This window comes from Nannobrachium achirus, assembly GCF_963921795.1.
Source record: "Nannobrachium achirus genome assembly, chromosome: 4".
In the NCBI taxonomy this organism is placed as follows: domain Eukaryota; kingdom Metazoa; phylum Chordata; class Actinopteri; order Myctophiformes; family Myctophidae; genus Nannobrachium; species Nannobrachium achirus.
This window is the reverse complement of record NC_137813.1, coordinates 10,448,876-10,475,584: the sequence shown is the minus strand read 5'-3', so window position 1 is coordinate 10,475,584 and position 26,709 is coordinate 10,448,876. Positions and strand designations below refer to the sequence as shown.

General features: G+C 41.3%; 2 protein-coding genes across 2 annotated transcripts; both read left to right on the top strand.

Moving 5' to 3' along the window:
• Positions 1–1,021: 1,021 nt before the first annotated feature.
• On the top strand, positions 1,022–24,923 carry LOC308282630 (uncharacterized protein; the record flags this gene model as incomplete). The annotated part of the gene is made up of 2 exons (XM_080723015.1): positions 1,022–2,624; positions 23,275–24,923. The coding sequence occupies 2 exons, from the start codon at positions 1,022–1,024 to the stop codon at positions 24,921–24,923; spliced, it is 3,252 nt and encodes a 1,083-aa protein (XP_080579141.1).
• On the top strand, positions 9,320–10,945 carry LOC308283591 (E3 ubiquitin-protein ligase TRIM39-like; the record flags this gene model as incomplete). Its single annotated transcript, XM_080724028.1, has 1 exon — positions 9,320–10,945. One exon carries the CDS (start codon positions 9,320–9,322, stop codon positions 10,943–10,945), a length of 1,626 nt encoding a protein of 541 aa, XP_080580154.1.
• Positions 24,924–26,709: the final 1,786 nt, after the last annotated feature.

Sequence of the window (26,709 nt, the reverse complement as noted above, 5' to 3'; positions counted from 1 at the left end):
CCCTAGTCCATACTTCACACCGTGGCTCGCAGAGAGAGAAAATGGCGCGACCAGGCTGCATTGATTTCCATTCTAGGCTGAAACATAAAAAGAGCTTTATCTATGAATGAGGTGCAAAGAACGCCAGGGAAGCAGAGATCTGATTGTTTTCACGGCGACACTATACCGCAATGGTCGGCCCCCGTTTGGATCGTCAGCGGACACTCACATGCACACGCACGAAGCTTCCGAGGCTCTTCAAAATAAAGCGTGAGTGAACGGCGGCAGCAGCAACAGCTAGAAATGTTAGAAACCTTGGCTTCCCATGTGTTAATGAAGCATGCGATGCATCACTGCATCTGGTGCCAGTACTATATATGTTCTGTAAGAAACTGTAGCCAGCATATTACATAACTTAACTGACCTGCTAAAGTAAGGACGACCACCAAAGAGAAGGTTTTGTTCCATATGCCATCATTGTCTTGGTTTCAGAGAGCACGTTAAATACTAACTTTAGCCCCAAAGTCTTATATTCCATTGATTTATACCCAAGCGTGTTGTTGTTGTTTTGAGTGGAGCAAGCCCAATCAAGTCGTCAAGGGGCCCGGCCAACAGAACTGACTGTTTTCTCTCTGAACGGTGGGCATTTCAAAACAAGGGTCTTTCTTATTGGATCAATCAACAAAACACTTTTAATTTGAAATTGTAGTCTACTCCTACTGGAAATAGAAGCAGCAGCCACCGGGCTACTTGAGTATTTTCTCAACTGCCTTTGCATATCTGCCGCCCGTTGTTTTTTCTTCTTCTTCTTCTTCTTCTTCTTCTTCCTCCTTCATAAATGGGCCCCCTGCGTGGCTAGGCCCAAGTGCAGCGCACTGGCTTCACATACCATTTACGCCTGTGACAAAGGGTACAATGGGTATTGCATAGCTAAAGGGGAATGAGCCTTGCATATGGTACATTATACTTTAAGTTTGTTTGTATATAAGAGCATTATAATTGAAAAACATTTCATGTTTTCACTCATTTTCAGTGTGTAAAAATGGCGTCCGCCAGCAGTCTCCATTCTGAAGAGCAGTACCTGTGTTCCATCTGTCTGGATGTGTTCACTGATCCAATCACCACTCCATGTGGACACAACTACTGCAAAACCTGCATCACACAGCACTGGGACAGCAATGATGTGTCTAAGTGTCCACTATGTCAAGAAACCTTCAATATGAGACCAAAATGCTCTGTTAATAAAGTCCTCTCGGAGATGGCTGACCAGTTCAGACACAACACAATCCAAGAACCTGCTAAACCAGATGAAGTATCGTGTGATGTCTGTTATGAGACCAAACTGAAGGCTCTGAAGTCCTGCCTGGTGTGTCAGGTCTCCTACTGTGAGACTCACCTGAAGCCTCACCTGAGAGCCACAGCGTTAAAACGGCACAAACTGATCGACCCTGTGAAGAACCTGGAAGACGTTATGTGTAAGACACATGGCAAACCTCTGGAGCTGTTCTGTAAGACTGACCACATGTGTGTTTGTCAGTTCTGCACTCAGTCAGACCACAAGTCACATCACATTGTATCCCTGAAAGAGGAATACGAAGTAAAGAAGGCTGAACTGGGAAAGACAGAAGCTGATGTTCAGAAGATGATCAGGGAGAGAAAACTGAAGATTCAGGTGGTCAAAGATGCAGTAAATCTCAGCAAGAAAGAGGCAGACAAAGAGATCGCACACAGTGTGAACGTCTTCACCACTCTGGCGAGCTGTATTGAGAGAAGCCAGGCTGAGGCCATTGATGTTATTGAAGAGAAGCAGAAAACAACAGAGAAACAGGCTGAAGGCTTCATTAAAGAACTGCAACAGGAAATCACTCAGTTAGAGAAGAGAAGCTCTGAGCTGAAGAAGCTCTCACTCACTGAAGATCACCTCCACCTCCTCCAGAACATCAAATCCATCAAAACCACTCCGGCTACCAAGGACTGGACAAAGGTCAATGTCCTTCAGCCTTCATATGTGGGCAATGTGAGGACAGCTGTGGCTCAGCTGGAGAAGACACTCAGTAAAGAGATGGAGGAGCTGAGTGATGCTGAGCTGAAGAGGATAAAGCGATATGCAGTGGATGTAACTCTGGACCCTGATACAGCACACTGCGAACTCATCCTATCTGAGGATGGAAAACAAGTGAGTCATGGAGTACAGAAGAATCTCCCAGACAACACAAAGAGATTCTCTAAATGTGCCAATGCCTTAGGAAAACAGGGATTCTCCTCAGGAAGGTTTTACTATGAGGTTCAGGTTAAAGGGAAGACTAGCTGGGATCTAGGAGTGGCCAGAGAGTCCATCAACAGGAAGGGAAAAATCATACTGATCCCCAACAATGGTTACTGGTCTATAGTGTTGAGGAATGGAAATGAGTACAAGGCTATTGCTGACTCTCATGTCCTCCTCCCTGTAAAAGAGAAGCTCCAGAAAGTGGGAGTGTTTGTGGATTATGAGGAGGGTCTGGTTTCATTTTATGATGTGGAGACCAGAGTTCATCTCTACTCTTTCACTGGATGCACCTTCACTGAGAAACTCTATCCATACTTCAGTCCATGTCTTAATCATAGTGGTAAAAACTCTGCTCCTCTGATCATCTCTCCTGTCAATCATACAGACTAGACTCATCCTCAGCTTTGAATGAAAAGAGTTAATTTCCATCCAGAACAACAACTGTGTATATGAAAGGTCTACTGTCACTTCAAATCAAATACTTTAACAATTATGTTACAAAATGATGTATCATAGATCGATTATATTGCAACACAATAAATTAATTTTACATCTGAAGAACAGCCAAATACTAATTAACGTATTGAGCTTAAAACATAATTATTACATGTCTGTGAGACTGTTGAAATGTCTATATTTCTACTTGATTGTATGTTTTATGTCATGGCATTTAAGTTAAAGTTCAATTCAACACTGTTGTTCACTGTACAGAAATAATGTCAGAAACAACAACAATATTTAATTTTCAGTGTCTTCTTCTTTATTTTAATTACAAAGAGTTAATTGAACACAGAAAATGCTTTTTGATTGTCAAGATGTATTCTTTCATGTAGTTGATTATAAATTATAAGAAAATGTGATCTTTCAAAATAAATCAGCAGTTGTAATTATTGTGCAACTGTGTGTGTGCACTCCTTGATTTTGACTAGCTTTTAAGTAATACTAATAAAAATGTAAAAAATGGCAACACTTATTTGTGATATTTTCTTAAAATTGATTTAATATTTAAAAGTTGCTCCATTGAAATTTAGAACAATAAATAAATATGTTAATAAATAAATCAGAACTTTTAATAGCAGATCTACAAGCTTACAACGCATCACACCGTGCCACATTGTGAACTTGTAGATCAGCTATTGTCACTATATTTTAAATAGGGACTCAAGTGGTTAATTCATAATATACAGTATGTGTTGTAAATGTTGGTCCCAAGAGTCCCTTCCTAGAAATGTAGTCAAAAGAAGAATATTAATGTAGAGAATGAAAGACATGGGGTTACAAAAACAACTGGGAGTGCCATTTCCCCCAAAGCAGCAGGACAGCACGAGTTTCAGGTTGTGCGTGCAACACACATCAACCGTATTAAATACTGCTCACAGAAAGGCACAACACACAGACAGATAGCTTACAGTACGCACTGCACAGCTCGATTAACAACACTGTCAACACAGACAGACTATAGTGAGAAAATCCTGGACCAAAGAACACTTTAGGCTATGCTGACATCTGCTGGTGTTTATCTAAAATCACAGTCATATATCTGTTTTAGCAACATCTAACATATAATTTTCCGAATGTCTGTCTGTCTGTCTGTCTGAGTGTCTGTCTGTCTGAAACCGCGTTTCTCCTCAGTGGCTGGAGCAATTGATCTGAAATCGCATCACCATCAGCATATGAACACACCTGACATAACTGTGAAGCCCGTTTGTCACTTTCACAAATCGTATGCTGTATAATTGCATTTTTATGGTGTATCTATATCTATTTAGCCTACAGTACCTTTTGTGACCACACATGTTAAGGGAGGGGCGCTGTTGTTCAGGCCATGCACAATCACACACAAACCCACACACACACACACACACACACACACACACACACGGGGGGGGGGGGAGTGTGTGTGTGTGCAGGCGGGCAGGCGGGCGGGCGGGCGGGGGGGGGGTGGTTCTGGCCCTGTTACAGATGTTGTCCAAAATCATGCAGATCGGTACACAGTATCTCTGTAGCCGTTAAATGGAACGGGTATTTCTTACATTGATGCTCCTACATATTAGCATGCAAGCACCAGTTAAAGTTACTTTCCATCCATCCCTCATATACTGTGTGCACAGTGCACATCCCATAATCCACACACTGCACATCATTTCGGAGCTCATATCTTTGAACGGGTAAGGGCTAGTGTCTATAATTAGTATCTCTACCTTTAGTAAATTGATGTTATTTCAACTTGATATATATTATTATGATATTTGTCATGATACCGCCGTGCCTTTGTTGTGTCTCTTACTCTTACCCCTAGACATATAGGGTAGGCTATAGTTGATTACACTCCTTAACCTTAACAAATGATGGGTGAAACAGGTCTTCAACAACTCCTAATATACAGTACACTTCAGAATCAAGCCCAATACGGAGACATATGGCAACACTGGTTGCTCAATTCCCACCGGCAGTCTTCCTCCTCTACTAACTGGCCCAATTTCTGTTGTGTTATAGTTTCTTATGAGTTATTTGCTTAAATTTCAGTTGTGTTAGGCGGCCCCGTACAGACATTTGCGACACTTATCGCGACCGTATCTTATGAGAATGGCCACTGTGGGCGCCGTACTAATGCATTCTCAATGCAAGGTTGTTTGGTGTTTTGTCGTTGCCGTGTCTCTTCAAGAGCGTACAGGCTGCGGTTGAGCTTGAGACACGGCAACGACAAAAAACCAAACAACCTTCCATTGACAATGCATTAGTACAGCGCCCCCCAGTGGCCATTCTCAGACGTTAAGATGACGATGCGTGACGCACATGTGTGAGCGCGGCCTTATAGTTTCTTATGAGTTATTTGCTTTGATAGTATTTATTATGTCGGTAAAGGATCACACCATTGCAGACTTTACTAACAAACTTTACTTGACTTCCAAGCGTGAAGCAGCAGCAACAACAAGACAGAAGTGCAGTGTCATGAACGTACATATCAATCGAGCCCAGATAAACACAACAACAGGGCAGGCAAAACAGTCAAGCACCGCACGATCAAACTGAGGATCATTATGCATAAAGAACACTCACTGGAACACTAGTCAGTGAGACATAACAGTATTATGTTGAGAAGGAGTTAAGTTGCTTTAGAGCTGGTTGAGTCTTTTGATTATTGTTTATGTTAAAGAGGTAATATATTGTAGTTTATTTTGGTAGGTAAGCGATAATCTACGTATACATTTTGATTTAGCTCTCTTTTGATTTGTTGCTTTATTAATCCTCAATTTTCACCAAGTTCTTATTTATGAAACCAACTTCATGTTACTCACCCTAATCACTGTAGTTACTATTTTGTAAATAAATAACCTTTGTTTGTTTGGCTACTTGGTGGTTGGGGAAGGCGAGAACGTATCAATATTGTGTCTCAGGCAACCCTAGACCTGGGCATAGCAACTGGTAAAAAAAAAAAAAAAAAAAAGTGTTCTATTCTTCTCATTGGAAAAAAAGAAAACGCAAATACGCACAGCCTTTATTTGGTATGAATACGTTCTTTAATTCTGCACTTGTCAACTTGCATGCAGCGTGAAAGAGTCCAGGGAAGGGTTAACTTTTGACACGGTGCAACAGAATGTTGACTTGAATCTAAACCATGTGCTGAATGAGAATCAAAGGTGCAACGTTCCCACACAGATTGACAGCAGAGATCATATTCTCTACAATAACCTGCTGCTATCAACAGGATTCTCCTCGTTAGCAGAGAAGACTTCAGCACATAGACAGGTGAGTACAGTATTGATAAGGTTATTATGTTTGTGTTATCCTTTTAGCCTTAATCACCACGCAAAGTGTTGTGAGCATTGTTTTTTAAAAGGAGTATGTTTTATCAAGTGTGTACAGGGTCATCAAACATGTCTGTTGCGAGACTTGTCCATGTCCGGGTCAATTTTATTACTAATCTTAGAATTTGTTATCATGATTTTGGTGACAGGCAAGTGTCTCGATGACATATAGGACAGAGGTTCTCAAACATTTTTGACTCAAGTCAGCCCTGTAAATAACTTTTTCATCCACGGCACCCCTGAATTACACTGTTAAAATACCTTACATTTATGTAAAATATGCAAATCATTCCCCTTAAGATACATTATACAACAGGTAGTCTGGCTTTCAATGGAAAACAGGCTCTCCAACCGTGCATATAACGAGCACTACTGCACTGTCTCTCATCAAGTAAAGAAATCAGCTGCGTTGGTCACGAAAGACAGCGATCGCTCCTGTCTCCCCACACTATGCTAGGCGGCTGGCTAGCGGTTTTCATGTGACGTTCAGGGACACAGTAGCTAAATGTGGCATTAAAAAATAAAAAAAAATCCTTTCGAATATCTTAATTACAATGAAATAAAGTTGACGTGTTTTTTTTTAAGGGCAACAGTTGTATAATCGCAATATTACACTCGAGGGTCTGCATAAACACTCCAGCCCTTCCTACGGAACTCGCCTGTCGGCTCGTTCCTGCGAAAAGGCTGTCGTGCAGGATAAGGGATAACCGCGTTAATGCACACCCTCTCGTGTAATATTGCTTAAGTATGACATACATACTGAGATGTCATTAGGAAAACTTGAGAGAATATCTGTTTCTATAGTAGGACAAATGGAAAATAACCTTTATACTTGGCATTCTTCCACTTAAAGCCCATGCAGCATCCCTATTCTGGGGTGAAAATTCAACAAAAAGAGCTGATCACAATGCATCACGCATTGTGAGCTTGTAGATCTGCTATTTTTGGTGAAGAAACGTGGTGTACTGTCGGCTGAAAAAGAAGGCACCAAGTAGGCTACAGGGCAACTGAGGTCCGTTTTAATAAAGGCCGGTTCTCTCTAAAACCAAACTTTTCGTCGGAGAGTTCCAACTTTCCGACGTGCAACTTTCCGAAACCTAATTCAGGGTAATGCTTTTCAGACGTTCCGAGTGACGTCATTTTGTAGGTGACCTTTCAGACAAAAAGTTCAGTTTCGGAGAGAGAATGGACAGGCCTTATGTAGGTTAAACTGAAGTCATATGAATTTCAAATATTATCAAAGTATCCTGAGACACCCCTGGACTGGCGTCACAGCACCCTAGGGTGCCACGGCACCCACTTTGAGAAACCCTGCTCTAGGAGCCCTTCCATCAAACTAGTTGTAACACTGCATTCCTTATAGAATCCTGTCGTGCCCTTCATTAATCATGATCTCTCATCATGTTTTGACTCTCAAGTGTATTTTTATGCAGGCATTTCTTACATAACACAATGTTATCTTTGGTGGGACGGTATTTTAATGACGTCACGGACGCACACGTCAACCTACTCTACAGGATTTAGCAGGTCACACACAATGGACTGTTGACATGCATCCAGGCTCATTACTATGTTAATTCACACTACAGTAGCTGGTGACACTCGGCAGCTTTGGTAAAAGATTGTTTTTGATCGATGCATGCATGTGTGTGTGCGTGCGCTCTGACAACCAATAGGACAGGAGTGCACACCAACAGTGAGGAGGTGCTGACCACAGGAAGATACACTTTTCTTTGTTGCAAAGAAAGGAGGTCGCACAGCTTGTGGCCACAATGCAATACACTTTTTTATTTTAATTTACCAACTTTTCGGTCTTCTTCAGGGTATCACAGGATATGTGCACGAGCTCCTGAACAATGGGCGTATGCCATGGTATTGGGCGTGTTATGGGCGTATGCCATGGTACTGCGTGCTATGAGCAGTGCAACACTGATAACACCTACGCATGGTCTAAGACTTCCTCATCAAGATAGAATACCTGTTCACCTTACTGGAAACCACAACTATTTGAAGCTGCCGTGACAAACAAAAACTAGTTTAACTTGATCTCCTGTCCTCAAGTAACACCGTCCTCTGAAAAGCCAGCAATCATTTTAATAACCATATGACATAGCATGTGCATATGTGCCCACTCACACCTCTGCAGCTAAGAGGCCCTTTTGCTCATATAATGTGCAATGGAAACACTGACTATAGTGTTATAGACCCAATTATTGAAATCCCAAACACAGGTTAGACTTGGACCATGATGCCACATTCAATGCCAGTCTCAGGGCTGCCACCTGCCAGTATTCAGTATTCACCTCTTGGCCCTTCTCCAGGGTGGTGCCATGGAGTTTCTCTGTGTGCTGCTTCATTAAATACCTGTTCACTTGCACCCTAGTATAGGCTGCTGCAAGTGTAATACAGGTAAAAGTGGCCAAGTCTATGAAAACAATCCCTAAAGCACCCTGTAGGTTTTACCACTTTACATCAGCTATTTGAACTTAACAGATCTACAAGCTCACAACAGACCACACCACGATGCGTTGTGAGCTTGTAGATGCTATTTTGAACATTGAATATATTTAATATCTTGATTTTTTTTAAACATTTTAACAACACAAATCTTGTATGAGGTTCCCTGGCTCACAATATTTTCAGATCTGGTTCTGCGGGCAAATCCATATTAAACTGGGAGTTCAAAATTAATCAAGACCAAATAAGCAACTACTTTAGAAACAAACCCTAAAAAGCACATTGGCATAGGCACTATGGAACATTAGCAGTATACATTTAGGGCTAAATCTATGTGTTTATATTAATACTATTGACCACTTCTTTCTGTCTGTGGCAAAAATAAAATATTTATGAAAATGTCCATCATAAGATGCCATAGTGATGACCCCTGTATCATGTGTGTTTTGTTCCTTGTGTGCTTCACAATAGCATGCACTGTGGATGGGGGGCCTGTCCCAAATAGCCTGCACTAGGGCCTGTCGCACCTGTGGAATGCCTGGTTGGAAGTCGGAAGTATCAGTGGTTCTCTCAAAACATATCTATAAATCCACAAATTACACGTTACTGCGAGCTAGTTTAGGCTACAGTATACACTTGAGAGGCTCAGCTCTGTGTGGGTGATGTACATGGGACGACGGGTACAACGGGTATTGCATAGCTAAAGGGGAATGAGCCTTGCACATTATACTTAAGTTTGTTTGTATATAAGATTTCATTATAATTGAAAAACATTTCATTTTTTTCCACTCGTTTTCAGTGTATCGAAATGGCATCCGCCAGCAGCCTCATGTCTGAAGAGCAGTTCCTGTGTTCCATCTGTCTGGATGTGTTCACTGATCCAATCACCACTCCATGTGGACACAACTACTGCAAAACCTGCATCACACAGCACTGGGACAGCAATGATGTGTGTAAGTGTCCACTATGTCAAGAAACCTTCTATAGGAGACCAAAATGCTCTGTTAATAAAGTTCTCTCTGAGATGGCTGATCAGTTCAGACAGTCAATGGAGCTGAAACAAATGTCCAGCACAAACCAAGAACCTGCTAAACCAGATGAAGTCTCCTGTGACATCTGTACTGAGACAAAACTGAAGGCTCTGAAGTCCTGCCTGGCGTGTCTGGCCTCCTACTGTGAGACTCACCTGGAGCCTCACCTGAGAGCCACAGCGTTAAAACGGCACAAACTAATCGACCCTGTGAAGAACCTGGATGACGTTATGTGTAAGAAACATGACAGACCTCTGGAACTGTTCTGTAAGACTGACCATGTGTGTGTTTGTCAGTTCTGCACTCAGTTAGACCACAAGTCACATCACATTGTATCTCTGAAAGAGGAATACAAAGGAAAGAAGGCTGAACTGGGAAAGACAGAGGCTAGAGTTCAGCAGATGATACAAGAGAGGCAACTGAAAATTCAGGAGGTCAAACACACAGTAGAGCTCAGCAAGAAAGATGCAGACAGAGAGATAGCAGACAGTGTGCAGGTCTTCACAGCTCTGGCGAGCTGTATTGAGAGAAGCCAGGCTGAGGTCATTGATGTGATCGAAGAGAAGCAGAAAACAACAGAGAAACAGGCTGAAGACTTCATCAAAGATCTGCAACAGGAAATCACTCAGTTAGAGAAGAGAAGCTCTGAGCTGAAGCAGCTCTCACACACTGAAGACCACCTCTACCTCCTCCAGAACTTCACATCCATCAAGACCCCTCCACCCACCAAGGACTGGACAAAGGTCAATGTCCATCAGCCTTCATATGTGGGCACTGTGAGGACAGCTTTTGCTCAGCTTGAGAAGGCACTCAGTAAAGAGATGGAGAAGCTGTGTGATGCTGAGCTGAGGATGGTCCAGCAATATGCAATGGATGTGACTCTGGACTCTCATACAGCACACTGTGAACTCATCCTGTCTGATGATGGAAAACACGTACATTATGGAGACGTAACGAAGAATGTCCCAGCCAACACAGAGAGATTCTCTCTAAATCCCTGTGTCTTAGGAAAACAAAGCTTCTCCTCAGGATTTTTCTACTATGAGGTTCAGGTTAAAGGGAAGACTAGCTGGGATCTAGGAGTGGCCAGAGAGTCCATCAACCGGAAGGGACAAATCAAACTGAGCCCCAACAATGGTTACTGGTCTATAGTGTTGAGGAATGGAAATGAGTACAAGGCTATTGCTGACTCTCATGTCCTCCTCCCTGTAAAAGAGAAGCTCCAGAAAGTGGGAGTGTTTGTGGATTATGAGGAGGGTCTGGTTTCATTTTATGATGTGGAGACCAGAGTTCATCTCTACTCTTTCACTGGATGCACCTTCACTGAGAAACTCTATCCATACTTCAGTCCCGGTGTTAACGCTGCTCCTCTGATCATCTCTCCTGTAAATAACTCGGATTAGACTAATCCTCAGTTGTACATGAAAAAGGTTACAACCATGTGTAAATCAATGGTTTGGATTTAGTCAAATGTTACTTCTAATTAAGTAATTTAAATATTTTTCCTAATTGTGTTTTTTTTGCGACTGTAGGTTGCTACTTAGTATGAAAACCTCCAGTTCATGTTTGTCTGTCTGCTCTTCTGACATCCCAATGACACCTCATCCCAGCTAAGCAGAAGGATATAGCTGACCTGTTCCGACATCAGAATGATGTTGCAAATTAATTCCGTCCTCATCCCTTTTATGGCCACATATGGAGATCCCAGATATCACCAATATTAAGCCCATGTGCGTCATAATGTGTGACACCTCATCCCAGCTCATCCATATTTCTGAAAATATGGCCTCATTTTGGCCACATTTTGTCCAACTTAAACATTAACCAACCGCAACGCGAGTCACACTTGCAAATGAATTGCAAAATCTTGTTATTAATTATGTTTTATCTCTTAGTAGATGGATCATGGATTAATAGATCTATTATAATGAAACACAATAACTTAATTATATATTTGCGGTACAGCTAAATACTATGGTTAATGGAGTTCTCTATTGAAGAAAGTGTTTATCTTAAAGTTGACATGATTTCTTTCTCCCCTAAAACATGATGATCAGGTATTATAATTATACAAAAAAAAAGTGTACAGAAAGAGTTAAAATTGTGTTTTCATGTGGCCACACCCACTGGTTCATTAAGCATGCCTGGTTGTCATGGTGACCCAGCTGAAGTTAACCACACCCAAAGTGTTGGGTGAATGGTAAAAGGAGAGGGGATGAGTATATGATGTCATTGAAACTGGGTTTTTCGACTGGGCCTTTTGACTCAGAGGCTTTCAGCTTTCAGGAACTAAACAAAAATACACAGGGAAGACAAATATGCACATAACCCCACCCGGTGGTCTATTAGAGTAATGCTAACTTCATAAACACATACAAAACAGAAAAAGTACAATGGCACCACCTCTTTAAAACATGTTACCTTACCTGTCTGAGACAGGTAATATGTACAAGAAATCTTTTGTACGTTCTATTCCATGGCATTAAAGTTTAAGATCAATTCAAAATACTGTAGTTCACTAATGTTCTGTACAAAAATAATATCAGGAATAAAAACAATATTTTATGTCTTCTACTTTAATGTGAATACTATATAACAGTTAATAAGACACAAGGATACATTGATTGTGATGTTAATGATTGACTATTTCATGTAGCTGTTTATGATCCTTCAAAATAAAACAGCAGTTGTAATTATTGTGCAAATGACTGTGTGTGTGCACTCTTTCATTTCGACTCCCTTTGAAGTGAAAAAAGAAGAATATTGATCAAACTAAACACACTGGGGGAAAAATGCAATCATTGTTTAAAGTATGACCATAACCCTGCAGGAAAATGATCAATTATTCAGCTTTGCTTTTCTTCTCATGGGAAGAAAATATATACAGTATAATAAGAAAACTCAAATATACATGTAAATACCATATGGTATCAATTAACATTTCTATTCTGCATACAGAGTCAAAGAGTCCAGGGTTAAGGTTAGGGATTGGCTAAATTGGGTAAAAAGTTACATTGAAAATAGACAGCAATATGTTCAAATTGATGAACATAAGTCAGTGTGCTCGAGCATCTGCAAGGAACTAAGCTATTTATATTATACATAAATGATATTTGTAAGGTATCAAGTATTCTGAACTATGTTGTTTTTGCCGACGACACAAAATGTTTTTGTGCTGGGGAGAACATCCAACAACTGTTGGATGAGGCCTCAGTTGAACTCTACAAACTAAAGTAGTGGTTTGACTTAAATAAATTATCTCTAAATAATAATAATAATAAATAAATAAATATATAGGCCTATATATATATATATATATGGCTCCTTTGAATTGAATTGCAATTACAGATGGTTCAACATGCATACCTGAGACGCTCGCTCCTGTGCTGAGAGTCATGGGGCGTCTGTGTTTAGAGACAGCTAAACAGCTAAACTTTTGTAGAGATCTTGTACAGGAGAGAGATAAGCGTCCACCAAAGATTTTTAATTTAGGAAGATACACATTCTCAATTGGAGCCACTAGAGGTGACATGGTACACAAGACCTACAAATGGTCTCCTAAGTGGCCGCCGGCATCTGCCAGAAATCTCACACGCGTCCTATCTTTACTGGTGCTAGATCCCACAAGAGTATGTTGCTGGGATAGAGAAAGGTTGATAATACAGTTTATTTTCCCTTGATTTACATCTCTGAGAAAAGCCATTTTAGGATAACTTTTGTGTGGCTTGTGACAATTGGGTCCAATATTTAGACCAGTAAGACTCCCTAATCGGGAGATAAGCGACCGTCAGGTCGCAGCGTGATTTTAGGGCAAAATGTGTAGGAGCAGTGTCCAAAAATGTGTTTGAAAAAATCTGCCTAATGGTGGCACTATATGGGACAGATCCATGGTGATGAGCTGAGTGTAGACATACTGTGTAGCGATTTGTGTGATTTTAGGGCAAAAACTATAGGAGCAGTGTCCAAAAATGTGTTTAAAAAAATTGGCCTGATGGTGGCGCTATATGGGACAGATCCATGTTGATGACATGAGTGTAGACATATTGTGTACCGATTTGTGTGATTTTAGGGCAAAATTTGTAGGAGCAGTGTCCAAAAATGGGTTTTAAAAAATTGGCCAGAAGGTGGCGCTAAACGGGACATCCATGTTGATGACATGAGTGTAGACATACTGTGTACCGATTTGTGTGATTTTAGGGCAAAATTTGTAGAAGCAGTGTCCAAAAATGTGTTTTAAAAAATCAGCCTGAAGGTGGCGCTAAATGGGACAGATCATGTTGATGACATGAGTGTAGACCTACTGTGTACCGATTTGCGTGATTTTAGGGCAAGGTTTGTAGGAGCAGTGTCCAAAAATGTGTTTTGCAAGAATCGGCCTCATGGTGGCGCTAGAAGAGGGTCACGTGAGAATTGATGGGTGGAGGTAGTGGTTTGGCAGCCAAGGAGTGTGTATGCAAAATTTGGCAAAATGTCTTTAAAAAAATTGGCCTGAAGGTGGCGCTAAATGGAACAGATCCATGTTGATGAGATGAGTTTAGACATACTGTGTACCGATTTGCGTGATTTTAGGGCAAAATCTGTAGGAGCAGTGTCCAAAAATGTGTTGGAAAAGGTGGCGCTACTGTAGTTACTTAACAGTACGATGTAACACGATGTACATCATACTTAACAGTATGATGTAATAGGTGACCGTGGTCACCTCATCGGCTGACCTGACCTTTATCAGTAGTCAGAACACAACAGAGTTGTTGACAGAGCTCAATCTTGTTGTTGACAGCTTCCTGCCGTCACTCCATATTATCTTGTTTATTATTGTGATGTTATCTGCTCATTGAAAGTCGCTTTGGATTAAAAGCGTCTGCTAAATGCCTAAACTGTAAACTGTAACTCCATAAGGATAAAGATTGTTTACTTAAAGATGGTTTGCCAGTTAAATATCAGGCCCTTGTACAGTGTCAATTAATATTGATAACTAATATCCTTAATAATGTCTCCATATATGGGCATAAAACGTATGTTAATTAGTAAAGCTAAGCAGGGCCTTGGCGAGTTAGGGCCTGGGTTTGATGCCTGGGGATCTCCATATATGGGCATAAGGGGTCCTTTATTAATATGGGGTCCTTTATTAATATCCATATACATATATGGACTTAATATTAACGGAAGGTAGGGTGTAAATCAGAGTGCATGCTTTTGGGCCAGTTAGGGCCTGGGATTGATGACATCAAAAAGTGGAACAGGAAATGATGTCATTGTGACAGTATGGATATCCAGGGTTTGATCTTTGATTAGGTGATGTAACGTGACATCACTTCTGTTAACTTGTTGAGTGCCGATCCCGAACTAGTTCGGCTTTATTTCAATCCAATACATTTTTTTTTTAAATTAATTGACTTACCCTGAGCTGCTTGTAGAGCCGTGGGTGGTCCTGGCTCGTCCTACGCTAGCCAGCTAACCATTTTACATGGTCCGACGATATATTCCATTAAAAATGGTTTAAAATACATTTTTGAGACCCCCAATGTTCACCGAATGTTCAGCGCCGCTTCCGGAACGTAGTCCAGTGTGCCGATCCCAAATTAGTTTGGCTTTTTTAATGAAATTAATAAAATGATCCGAGGCCTTCTGAAGCCTGAGCCTTAATTTAAAATCCAGTGGTCCAAATCCTGGGGAAGCCATGCCGGCCGTGAGCCGCGAACGTAGCCGCGAATCGCCGCCGAATCCAATGAAACACCACATCTTTGAAGGGCCATATCTCTGGATTGTGTTTTTAGGGATGTGGCGCGAGGTTTATTTACGGCGAAATCGCCGAAAAATGATCTTTAAAATGACAAAATGGGAATAGCTATTCTGTTAGCATTATCATCCGCGCGTCACTGCAACGTGAGCCCCCGGATGCTAATGCAGTCCCCTATGGGAGAAAGTCTGGCATTCTATGGCGCCATCTAGGGGCTGGCACTGGAAGCGTTAAGGAGAAGGACAAGCTACAACATTTCTCATGGTATACAGCGACCTTCAGTCGCAACAACAATGCACTGTTGTATTGAAATTAAATATATAAATCAGAAATAGCAGCTGGAAAGCACAAAGTTTTTGGGCTTTGTATGCCTTTATTGATTAGATAGTCCGACCAGGAATCTGCGATTCGGCCATTCGCGGATTTTTCGTCCGTCTGCGGAATAACAGTAAAACCTGACAGTTATTACCCCTATTATACAACTAATTGTAGCCTACATGGTAAGGCCACCTCTTGTAGCCTACATGGTAAGGCCACCTCATAGGACTTTGCTTCACAGGGCCCTGGGGGAATAGCTTGACTGACGGACGCTGGATGGTCCCACATTCCTACATGAAACTGTGTCCTGGCATATGGTTCCTCTACGCCTATGGTCCTGGCAATGACAATCATAATGCAGAAGAGAATAAATATTACACCCATACTAGATATCCTCTAAAATGTAATTACTATGGGCATCGTTTGGATGACAAGTCTTTGCAACAGAAATTAAATATTAATAACAATAACAATTACAAAAATATATAGATTTAATATTAGATTGTTATTCTCAAAAACGATTATTAGAATATTTAATTATTCTAACCACTAATTACAGTAGCTATTTCATGAAGGGTTTTACTAGGTTATTAGAACTAAATCCTTTTTTGCTTGATAACTGGTCATTTTAGGTTGTTTTTTAAAATTGTTCACTGCAGAATTCCGTAGAATCAGGATTGTTCTCCGTGGAATCAAGACTTTAGCTGTATTCCAATCCGAAGGGTTCGCACTTTGAAGTGCGCATTTGAAGGGCTATGACGTCACTGGGCCGTGCCATGTGTAGGGCTTGTCCTGTGAAGTGCACTCCACAGTGCCTGTGGAATGGGACAGCGCTACCAAGTGCATAGCCGAGAACTTCTGGTTGCAAAAATCATTTCTCCGCCATTTTTTCCTCCGCGGTGCTTTTAAACTACGTATTTTAGCTTCTTAAACGCCCAAACTGATTTTTTTGTGAGGCGGAATTAACTTTTAAGACAATTTAGGATATTTTTAATTTTTTTTGGTGGGTCATAATTCACCTAATAATTCACAGCTATTTTGACGTTCGAGGATAATTGAGAACCAGCATCACTCGAACCGAGGCGGGCAGTGAGAGTCATGTCATCCGTCCAAGGCATTCGATTTTCGGCTTGGGATGAGCGTTGCATGTCCTGTTGCTTACCTGCTCTACAAGCTCACAACGCGGTGCAAAGCGACGCGTTGTGAGCTTGTAGATCTGCTGTTTTCACTAGTTTGGATCCAGGGCAAACTAATTTCTTTTTTGGGTCACGTACAGGCTAAAAAGTTTGGGAAACACTGGCTATAGACCTATACATGATTGTGATATGATGTATTGTGGCTACAACTTTCAGACAACCCGTTTCAAATAGTTTTCTGTTGATTAGATATTAAAAAGAAACTTCTGTTTTTGGTTTTGTCATAATTAAAGGTCTGACAGTCACATAACTGTATGATGAGATTGTTCTGAAGCACAAGATCATTAAATAGAATAACAGTTTATTAACACGCTCTATTACAATTCACACTGTAACTGTAACATGTATCATGATATTCATATTATGCTTAATGTAAAAGCGGCATCGGAATTAACATCATTTCAGGTCATTTATTTGACAGAGAGAAATATGAAAAGCCCGACCTTCGTTTAAATGATTCGTATAAGGCTTATTGTGTGATATGTTTGTGGTTGAAAGTGTGTTTTCCCTGCCTCTCTGTGAACAGACACAGGGAATCACATCACCGTAATCTGATCATCATCATTAATAGCAGCAATTAAGCAATACAAGTCAGGCATAATTCATAGTAAATCATAAAGCAAACATTCAAATTGCTTCAACGCATAATGTAATTCTTTTTAAGGAAATATGACAAAGATCTTAAGCTTTATTTAGTTATTAGAGTGAAGACTGAATGCCGAGTTCTAACCCACAGATATTACACTAGGATACATATAGGCGAATAGACCTATTTGATCAAATGGACCCCAATACAGTATTTTCTCACCCAGCAGAAACTGCGTTCTGTTTCCCGACATGGAAGGTTTATAGATTCTATTGACATTCTAGCCAAGCCCTTTAGCACATGACATAACTACTATGCTGTTCTTTTATGTTTCATACCGTTGCATTATAGCAGGTTGATGATCACCCGCAACATCGCGGATGACCAATCTAAATCCATTGCTTTCAGCTGCCACAGTATACAGTAAGCCTACGTTTGTGGTGCATTGGTGAGAGAATAAAACATTTCCACTAAATGTCAATGTGATTTGATGTTGCCATAGCCTAGTAGGCCTACTCTCTATCCATTTCTATTTTCAGTTCATTCTGATGTTTGATTATATTCTGAATTGGTTCCTCGTTTATTAGTGGACACGTTCACACGTTGTTTTAATAGTTAGTTAGTATAATAGTTATAATAATTTTAAAACAACACTCAAATACCAAACCTGGTGCTCGAAGTTCTTTGCCACGGGAACTCAGTGGTAGTTAGATTGTTTATTTAATTGGAAATAACATAACGCACATATAGGCCTACAATACACTGGACAATCTGAATTAATAACGGTATGCTCAATAGAATATGCAATGAATGGTATAAACTATAAAACTTAGTAGGCTATATACAATGACTAGTTCGTCATGTTAGTGTTACTTGAAAACATTCAATCAAGCATTATACAGAGCCAGAGGCAGTTTCTTTCATGTCTAATCATATTAAGAAAACAATTTGATGGATTGCCTGTTAATTAAGACACAACAACAAATCATATGTCATGTTCCACCATCAATTCCAAGGGAGGGGAGCAGAGCCGTGGAGCCGAGAACAGGTTGCCTTCAGAGGGATTCGATGCGTAGAGCTGCCCGCCCCGAGACGAGACACGGCGGTTCTCAGTCAGAACCTTCCGACAACGCCGTTGCATATATTTTACATAGTCATGATTAATTATGAAGTTTATACACCTAAATACTATACCGAAAACACCTTACAATTAAACTCGGTGGCACCAAACAGAAGTTAAACAGCTCTTTTGTGGATAAAAGTTTAATGCGATGGACAGCAGACACTGTTGTTTTTGTTTTGATCCGGGTTGAATCGTGGAGTCGCGTTGCATTGTGGGACGCTGCTATCCAACGAAGTGCTTGAAGTGACCATCGGCTGTACGCTTCAAAACGAGGAGAAAGTAGTGCACATTCCAAGGGTAGGTTACCCTAGGTTAACGCGGTCTACTAAACGGGACAGCACTAGGCGCGGCCCAGTGACGTCATAGCCCTTCAAACGCGCACTTCAAAGTGCGAACCCTTCGGATTGGAATACAGCTTTTTTCTCCGCGGATTCCTGGGGGGACTAATTACTGCTCACAGAAAGGTACAAAGTCACAAAACACAGAGAGATACAGTACACACTGCACAGCTCCATTAACAACAGACAGACTTGACTAGTGAGAGAAATCAGAGAATCAGGGACCTGAGAACACTTTAGGCTATGCTGACATCTGCTGGTGTTTATCTGCAATTACAGTTGTGTCTCTGTCTTAGCAACTATCATTGAGTTTCTATATCTCACTTCTCTCTTTAGGGGTAAATTGAGGTAATTTAGACTTTATATTCTGCATGATACCACTGTGCTTTTGTTGTAGGCAGGCCCGGATTTATATGACATGAGGCCCCTGGGCAAGGGGAAATAAAGAGGCCCTCGTGCGCGCGCAAAAATTCCACCTCCGGTCCACCTGACCACACTGTGAACTCACCTCCGGACCGGCCCGTGCATAATGTGACTGTGTGCAGAGGCGTAATTTGACCAATATCTAGGGTGTTGCAAGGAATTAAGTGTGTCCACCCGCCCGCAGGGCGGGTGCGATTTTTTGGGGGTTTTACCCGTTTTTGGGTGCTTTTTATATCAATTTCGGGTGTTTATTCCCCACACAACAGTCTAACAAGGAGCTGCAGATAGCTGTTACTATTTATTTAGCATGCAGCGAAACACACACACACACACACACACACACACACACACACGGATACAGAATTGGAGTTTGCGTGCATGTGTGTAGCCTATGTGTGTGGAAAGTACCGGATACATAGAGTGGGTGGGCTTTAGACTGCACTAAGCTTTCAGAGCAGCTACATGCAGTGCGGCCAGCAGAGCAGAAGCTCTCAATAATAAAACAAAATGTACTGTAACTAAACACAAATATCACTTTATTTGGAAAAATGGCTTCCAAGTTCCACACCGCCTCCCTCTCCATAGACTTCCATGTAATTCATAGTGCACGGATCATGCACGCCCATGCACCACGTGTGTGCACACTGTTCACAGCTTTCAAACAAAAAAATCCGAATGGAAATCCGTTCAGGCATTCATGAGCTACTAGCCATTATGTTTTCTTGAAATGTAAACAAACACGGCTGCCATGTTTGAAAGATGGGGTTGGTATGGGGGTTAAACATGGAATTTCGCGATTGCGATCATGCCTACATTTTTTGGGGTCCAAAAAAAAAAAATTTTTTTTGAAAAAAAAAAAACTTTTTTTTTTTTTTTTTTTTTTGAGGCCCCCCTCCCCTGAGGCCCCTGGGCGCGTGCCCACCCTAGCCCAATGGTAAATCCGGCCCTGGTTGTAGGGCATTGAAGAAAAAGTCAACAAGTTGACTCAGTCGACTTCATTACACAAGTCGACTCCCACCAGACAAAGTTGAAAGTCGAAGTTGAAAATAATAATAATAATAATACTTTCTATTGTGAAAAATAGCAGATCTACATGCTCACAACGCCTCGCATCGGCGTTGTGAGCATGTAGATCGGCTATTTTCACAATATCTGCCTCTATATATTTGGACAATGTTTAATTTGCCATTTTAGAGGTATTAAAAAGTCCTTAAATTGTCACCTTAGAAATGTGAAGATACCCTCTATACTGTCTATAGTCTATACACTTAAACGTTGTGTTGGTTTGTTGACAGTTGAGTGAGAAAACAATGTTTCACATTAAGTTAATCATCTGTGGACCCCCCAAAATAATTGGGGGGTCGTGTATGATGTGATGACGTCATCAAACAATAAAGTCGACTTCAACTCAACTTTTTACTGAGTCGAGTCGACTTGCAAAAATCACAAGTCGTTAATGCCCTATTTTGTTGTAGGCTACCCTAGACGCATATGGTCATGTTGAACATGAATTTGTGGCCTGTGTGTGTGTGTGTGTGTGTGTGTGCGTGCGTGCGTGTGTGTGGTCCCCCCTACCTGGCCACGCCCACAGTGGTTGTAGCCAAGAATAAGGTGATGACACTGTTCATAAAAATTAAAAAAAACACTCAAACAGAGAAAAATACTACTCTTCAGCTTTTCTATTCTTCTCAGGAAGAAAAGAAGACTCAGATATAAAATGTGTTTTATTTATTTGATTAGCTGCACTTATAAACCTGCATACGGCGTGAAAGAGTCCAGGGGAAGGGTTAACTTTTTGGTGCAACAGAATGTTGCTTTGAATCTACATGATGTGCTGAATGAGAATCAAAGGTGAATCGTTCCCACACACAGTGACAGCAGAGATCATATTCTCTACAATAACCTGCTATCAACAGGATTCTCCTCATTAACAGAGAAGACTTCAGCATATAGACAGGTGAGTACAGTATTGATAAGGATAATATTCTGTTATCCTTTTAGCCTTAAAGGAGTATTTCACCCCCAAAGTGACTTTTTTTCTATTGATTACTCATGCCATGGAGATTTCAGTTGAATAATATTCGTAGTTTTTGTGTCACACTCCTAAGACAATAATTTGATTACAATAATGACCTGTTTCCATTTGGTCCTATAGTATGTTAAATTCTTCAATATAGCATTAAAAAATCACATTGCGACGTGTTGTCAGTATTGGTTTTTAAAAGCATGGAGTATGTTTTATGATGTGTGTGCAGGGGTTATCAAACGTGTCTGTTGCAAGACTTGTCCATGTCCGTGGCACATTTATTATTGTGTAAAATAATACATATTACATTATAAATGTACACAAGATAATCTTTTAAGAATTTGACAGTGACAGTGGTGACTCGTAAAGTGTCAGGATGACATGCTCTAGGACAGTGGTTCTCAACCTTTTCAGGCTGCAACCCACAAAATAATCATATTTTAACTGAGGACCCCTGACCCTGTCGAGCACTAAGAGTTGAGGCATTTCATTTTGTATAACATGGTTCTATTGTGAAAATAGCCGATCTCCATGCTCACAACGCCTCACGTTGCGAGGCGTTGTGAGCATGTAGATCGGCTATTTTCACAATTTCTGCCTATAATATTTGACAATTTGGCCAATGTTTGACGAGAGGTAAAGTCCTTAAATTGTCACTTTAGAAATTTGCAGATACCATGTATGCTCTTATACTGTATGTCGGTTTGTTTACTGTTGAGTGAGAAAACAATGTTAACATTTAACTAATCATCTGGGGACCACCCAAAATAATTTGGGGACCCCTCTGGGGGTCTCGACCCACAGGTTGAGAACCACTGCTCTAGGAGCCCATCTTGCATCAAACTACAGTTGTAACAATGCATTCCTTAATGATGCTGTCGCTCATTCATCTCTCATCACGTACATTTCAGTTCTCACACTTTTTTTTTGTTCCATGTGCATTCCTTACGTACAGTAACACCTACGCATGGTCTAACACTTCCTCATCAAGATAGAATACCTGTTCACCTTACTGGAAACAGCTACCGTACCGTGACAGACTCAAAAACTAGTTCAGCCTGATCTCCTGTCCTCAAGTAACACCGTCCTCTGAAAACCAGTAATCCTTATAATAACCATATGACAATCCTTATAACAACCATAATTATGACATATGTGCACACTCACGTTTGCAGCCATGTGGCTGCAAACGAGAGTTTGAGAGAATCTTTCTCTTGAAATTAAATATTTAAAAAAAAGTTTAGTCTGTTGAATGAAGTCCACTGAAATCTATATACAAATTTCATTCTGCACATGATTCTACATTCATTCAAACTGATAACTCTGACTGGGGAGAGAGTCTAGGAGACAGGTGGATTATTGAGTCTAATGATCTTTACTTAAGTACAATAAGGTTGTATGTAATAGCCAGTATAGCCTATGGACAATCAAAATCAGTTGGACATAAAACATTTTGATGTGGTGTCATAATTAAACTTATTGTTAATATGGCACACTGTGACTTTCAAGAAAATGAAATCAAAAAGGTTGCTGACCCCTGGTATAGGCCCAATTATTGACATCCCAAACACAGGAGAGACTTGGACCATGAAGCCACATTTAATGCCAGTCTCAGGGCTGCCACCTGACAGTATTCACCTTATTCTTGGCCCTTCTCCAAGGCGGCGCAATTGAGTTTTTCTCTGTGTGCTGCTATATCTGTTCACTTGTAGGTAATCATCAGCAGTGTTGCAAGCGGCCACGTCTATGAATACAAGCCCAGAAGTAGCAACTACACTTCAGCTATTAGTCTTTTATGGGGGGTCCCTGGCACACAAACATTTTCAGATGAGGTTCTGCGGACAGATACCATAATCTGGGGGTCCTTTGCCCCATTACCCAAAAACATTAGGAAGCAAGCGCAAGTAAGCAACTACTTTATGTTTGTCTGTATAAATGAAGAGCATTATGACTAAACAATAATATGTCATGTTTTCAATGTGTAGAAATGGCGTCCGCCAGCAAACGCGCACGCACTTCCGAAGAGCAGTTCCTGTGTTCCATCTGTCTGGATGTGTTCACTGATCCAATCACCACTCCATGTGGACACAACTACTGCAACACCTGCATCACACAGCACTGGGACAGCAATCATGAGTGTAAGTGTCCACTGTGTAACAAAACCTTCTACAGGAGACCTGATTTCTCAGTTAATAAAGTCCTCTCTCAGATGGCTGATAAGTTCAGGAAGACAATGCAGCTGAAAAAAACATCCAGCACAAACCAAGAACCTGCTAAACCAGATGAAGTCTCCTGTGACGTCTGTACTGAGACCAAACTGAAGGCTCTGAAGTCCTGTCTGGCGTGTCTGGCCTCCTACTGTGAGACTCACCTGGAGCCTCACCTGAGAGCCACAAAGTTAAAACGGCACAAACTAATCAACCCCGTGAAGAACCTGGAAGACGTTATGTGTAAGAAACATGACAGACCTCTGGAGCTGTTCTGTAAGACTGACCATGTGTGTGTTTGTCAGTTCTGCACACAGTCAGACCACAAGTCACATCACATTGTATCTCTGAAAGAGGAATACGATGGAAAGAAGGCTGAACTGGGAAAGACAGAGGCTGACGTTCAGAAGATGATCGGGGAGAGGCAACTGAAGATTCAGGTGGTCAAAGATACAGTAAAGCTCAGCCAGAAAGATGCAGACAGAGAGATAGCAGACAGCGTGAAGGTCTTCACTGCTCTAGCGAGCTGTATTGAGAGAAGCCAGGCTGAGGTCATTGATGTGATTGAAGAGAAGCAGAAAACAACAGAGAAACAGGCTGAAGGCTTCATTAAAGAGCTGCAACAGGATATCACTCAGTTAGAGAAGAGAAGCTCTGAGCTGAAGCAACTCTCACTCACTGAAGACCACCTCCACCTCCTCCAGAACATCACATCCATCAACACCCCTCCACCCACCAAGGACTGGACGAAGGTCAATGTCCATCAGTCTTCACATGTGGGGACTGTGAGGACAGCTGTGGCTCAGCTCGAGAAGACACTCAGTCAAGAGATGGAGAAGCTGTGTGATGCTGAGCTGAGAAGGCTCCAGCAACATGCAGTGGACGTAACTCTGGACCCTGATACAGCACCCTGCGAACTCATCCTGTCTGAGGATGGAAAACAAGTGAGTCATGGAATTGCAAAGTCTAACCTCCCAGACAACACAGTGAGATTCTCTCAATGTCCCTGTGTCTTAGGAAAACAAAGCTTCTCCTCAGGCAGGTTTTACTATGAGGTTCAGGTTAAAGGGAAGACTGGCTGGGATCTAGGAGTGGCCAGAGAGTCCATTGACAGGAAAGGAAAAGTCACAGTGAACCCCAGCAATGGTTACTGGATTATGTGGTTGAGGAATGGAAATGAGTACGAGGCTCTTGCTGACCCTGCTGTCCTCCTCCCTGTGAGAGAGGAGGTCCAGAAAGTTGGAGTGTTTGTGGATTATGAGGAGGGTCTGGTCTCCTTTTACGATGTGGAGGCCAGAGTTCATCTCTACTCTTTCACTGGCTGCACCTTCACTGAGAAACTCTATCCGTTGTTCAGTCCCTGTCTTAATGCTGCTGGTAAAAACTCTGCTCCGCTGACCATCTCTCCTGTCAACCACTCAGATTAGACTGTGAGCTTCACATGAAAAGGGTTCGTTTTCGACATGAACGGAACGCGTTTGAGAACCACTAACCCTAACCCGTACGTATATGGGAACACACACGTAGTGTGAACAGTGAAGGTACCCCTATCACAACCTGCTATCACAGTAAAATATGACTTGAGAGGGAACCTCCATCTTCGCCACTGCAACTCCCCTAAGCTCCCCCTGGTCACATGACCCCAGCAGGCCAAAGGAATCTATCACCATTTACCCTCTCCAGACATCGGCAGTTAATCTCCAGCCCTGTGAGCAGATGGCCTCCCACACACACTCTCTCTTCAAAGCAGCCTCTTCACACAGACTCTTATGGAATGGTGTTCATCAGTTATTCTCAACCTTTTGAATTTCCATGAGGCCCAAGTTTGATATGCACCAGGCCACGGAGGGATCCCCCATTTGAGATGGTGAATGGTAAAAGGACTGCATTTGACTGCATTTATATAGCGCCTTATATAGCGCCTCTCCAGACTTCCGAGCTCCACAAATCACGTTCAACGAGTGGGAAAAGTACTCAAATGTTTTACTAAGTATATAGATTTTGTTTTATTAAGTATTATTGTAGAATACTAGAAATATATAGTAAATATAAGTATATAGAAATACTCTGACACAAGTAAAAGTCTGGAATTCAAAATGTACTTGAGTAAAAGTACAAAAGTATTGGCAACAAAATGTACTTAAAGTACCAAAAGTAAAAGTACTCCTTATACAAAAAGAATTCAATAAATATGTTGAAAATAGCAAATCTAAAAGCTCACAATGTGTCGTATAGAAACACATTGTGAGCTTATCGGCTATTTTGAATGAACAACATGTACTGTATGTTTTGTAATAATAATTATAATCAATCTGCAAAGTAACTAGTAACTGCATTTCCCAAATACATGTAGTGGAGTAAAAGTATAATATTTGGATCCTAAATGTAGTGGAGTAGAGGGCCAAGTATTGGAAATTGGAAATACTCAAGTAAAGTACGTAGACCTCAAAATTGTACAGGACTAAAGTAAATGTACGTGCTACTTTCCACCACTGCGTTCAACCAGGGACGTGCTGGGCCCCTGATTCAGCCCGGGGAAAAGAGTTGGAGAGGCCCTCATTGCGCGCTATAGAAAGAGATCTCTCTCTATAGCGCTGCTGCTACTCAAAGATTTGCCATTTCAGATCATGACAAGTGACAAGCCAGTGGGCCAATTACATGAGTTATATTTCGTCATTGTCAGGTGGAAACCATTTTAAAAATGATTTAAACTAGTGAAAACAGCCAATCTACAAGCACACAACGCCTCGCACCGCGAGGCGTTGTGTGCTTGTAGATCTGCTGTTTTCACTTCTGTGCGACGGCCTTGTATGATGAAGCAGGGCTTTGCTTTGCGAAAAAAATTACAAATTTGAAACTTGGAGATACAAGGTTTCTGCCCGACAGTGACCGGACGGGAATGAACCGGCCGTTCGGGAGTTGTCACGCTTTTCCCAATGGCCAGCACGTCCCTGCGTACAACCCAGATTAGGCTCAACCAAGGGGTTAAATTCTTTCTACTGCTATGGCCACCAACATGTGGAATACCCAACAGCCTTAAAGAAGTGTGAATCCTGCACTCTCCTTCAAAACCGCTCTAAAAGAGCACTTACAGGTGGCTGCAAATCACAACTATCCCCTGTAACAAGTCCTATCACCAGAAATGCCTCCCCCCTCCTCGAAATGTTTATTGTTTACTGTAAAAGAAAAAAAGAAAAAAAGGATTTTTGATTG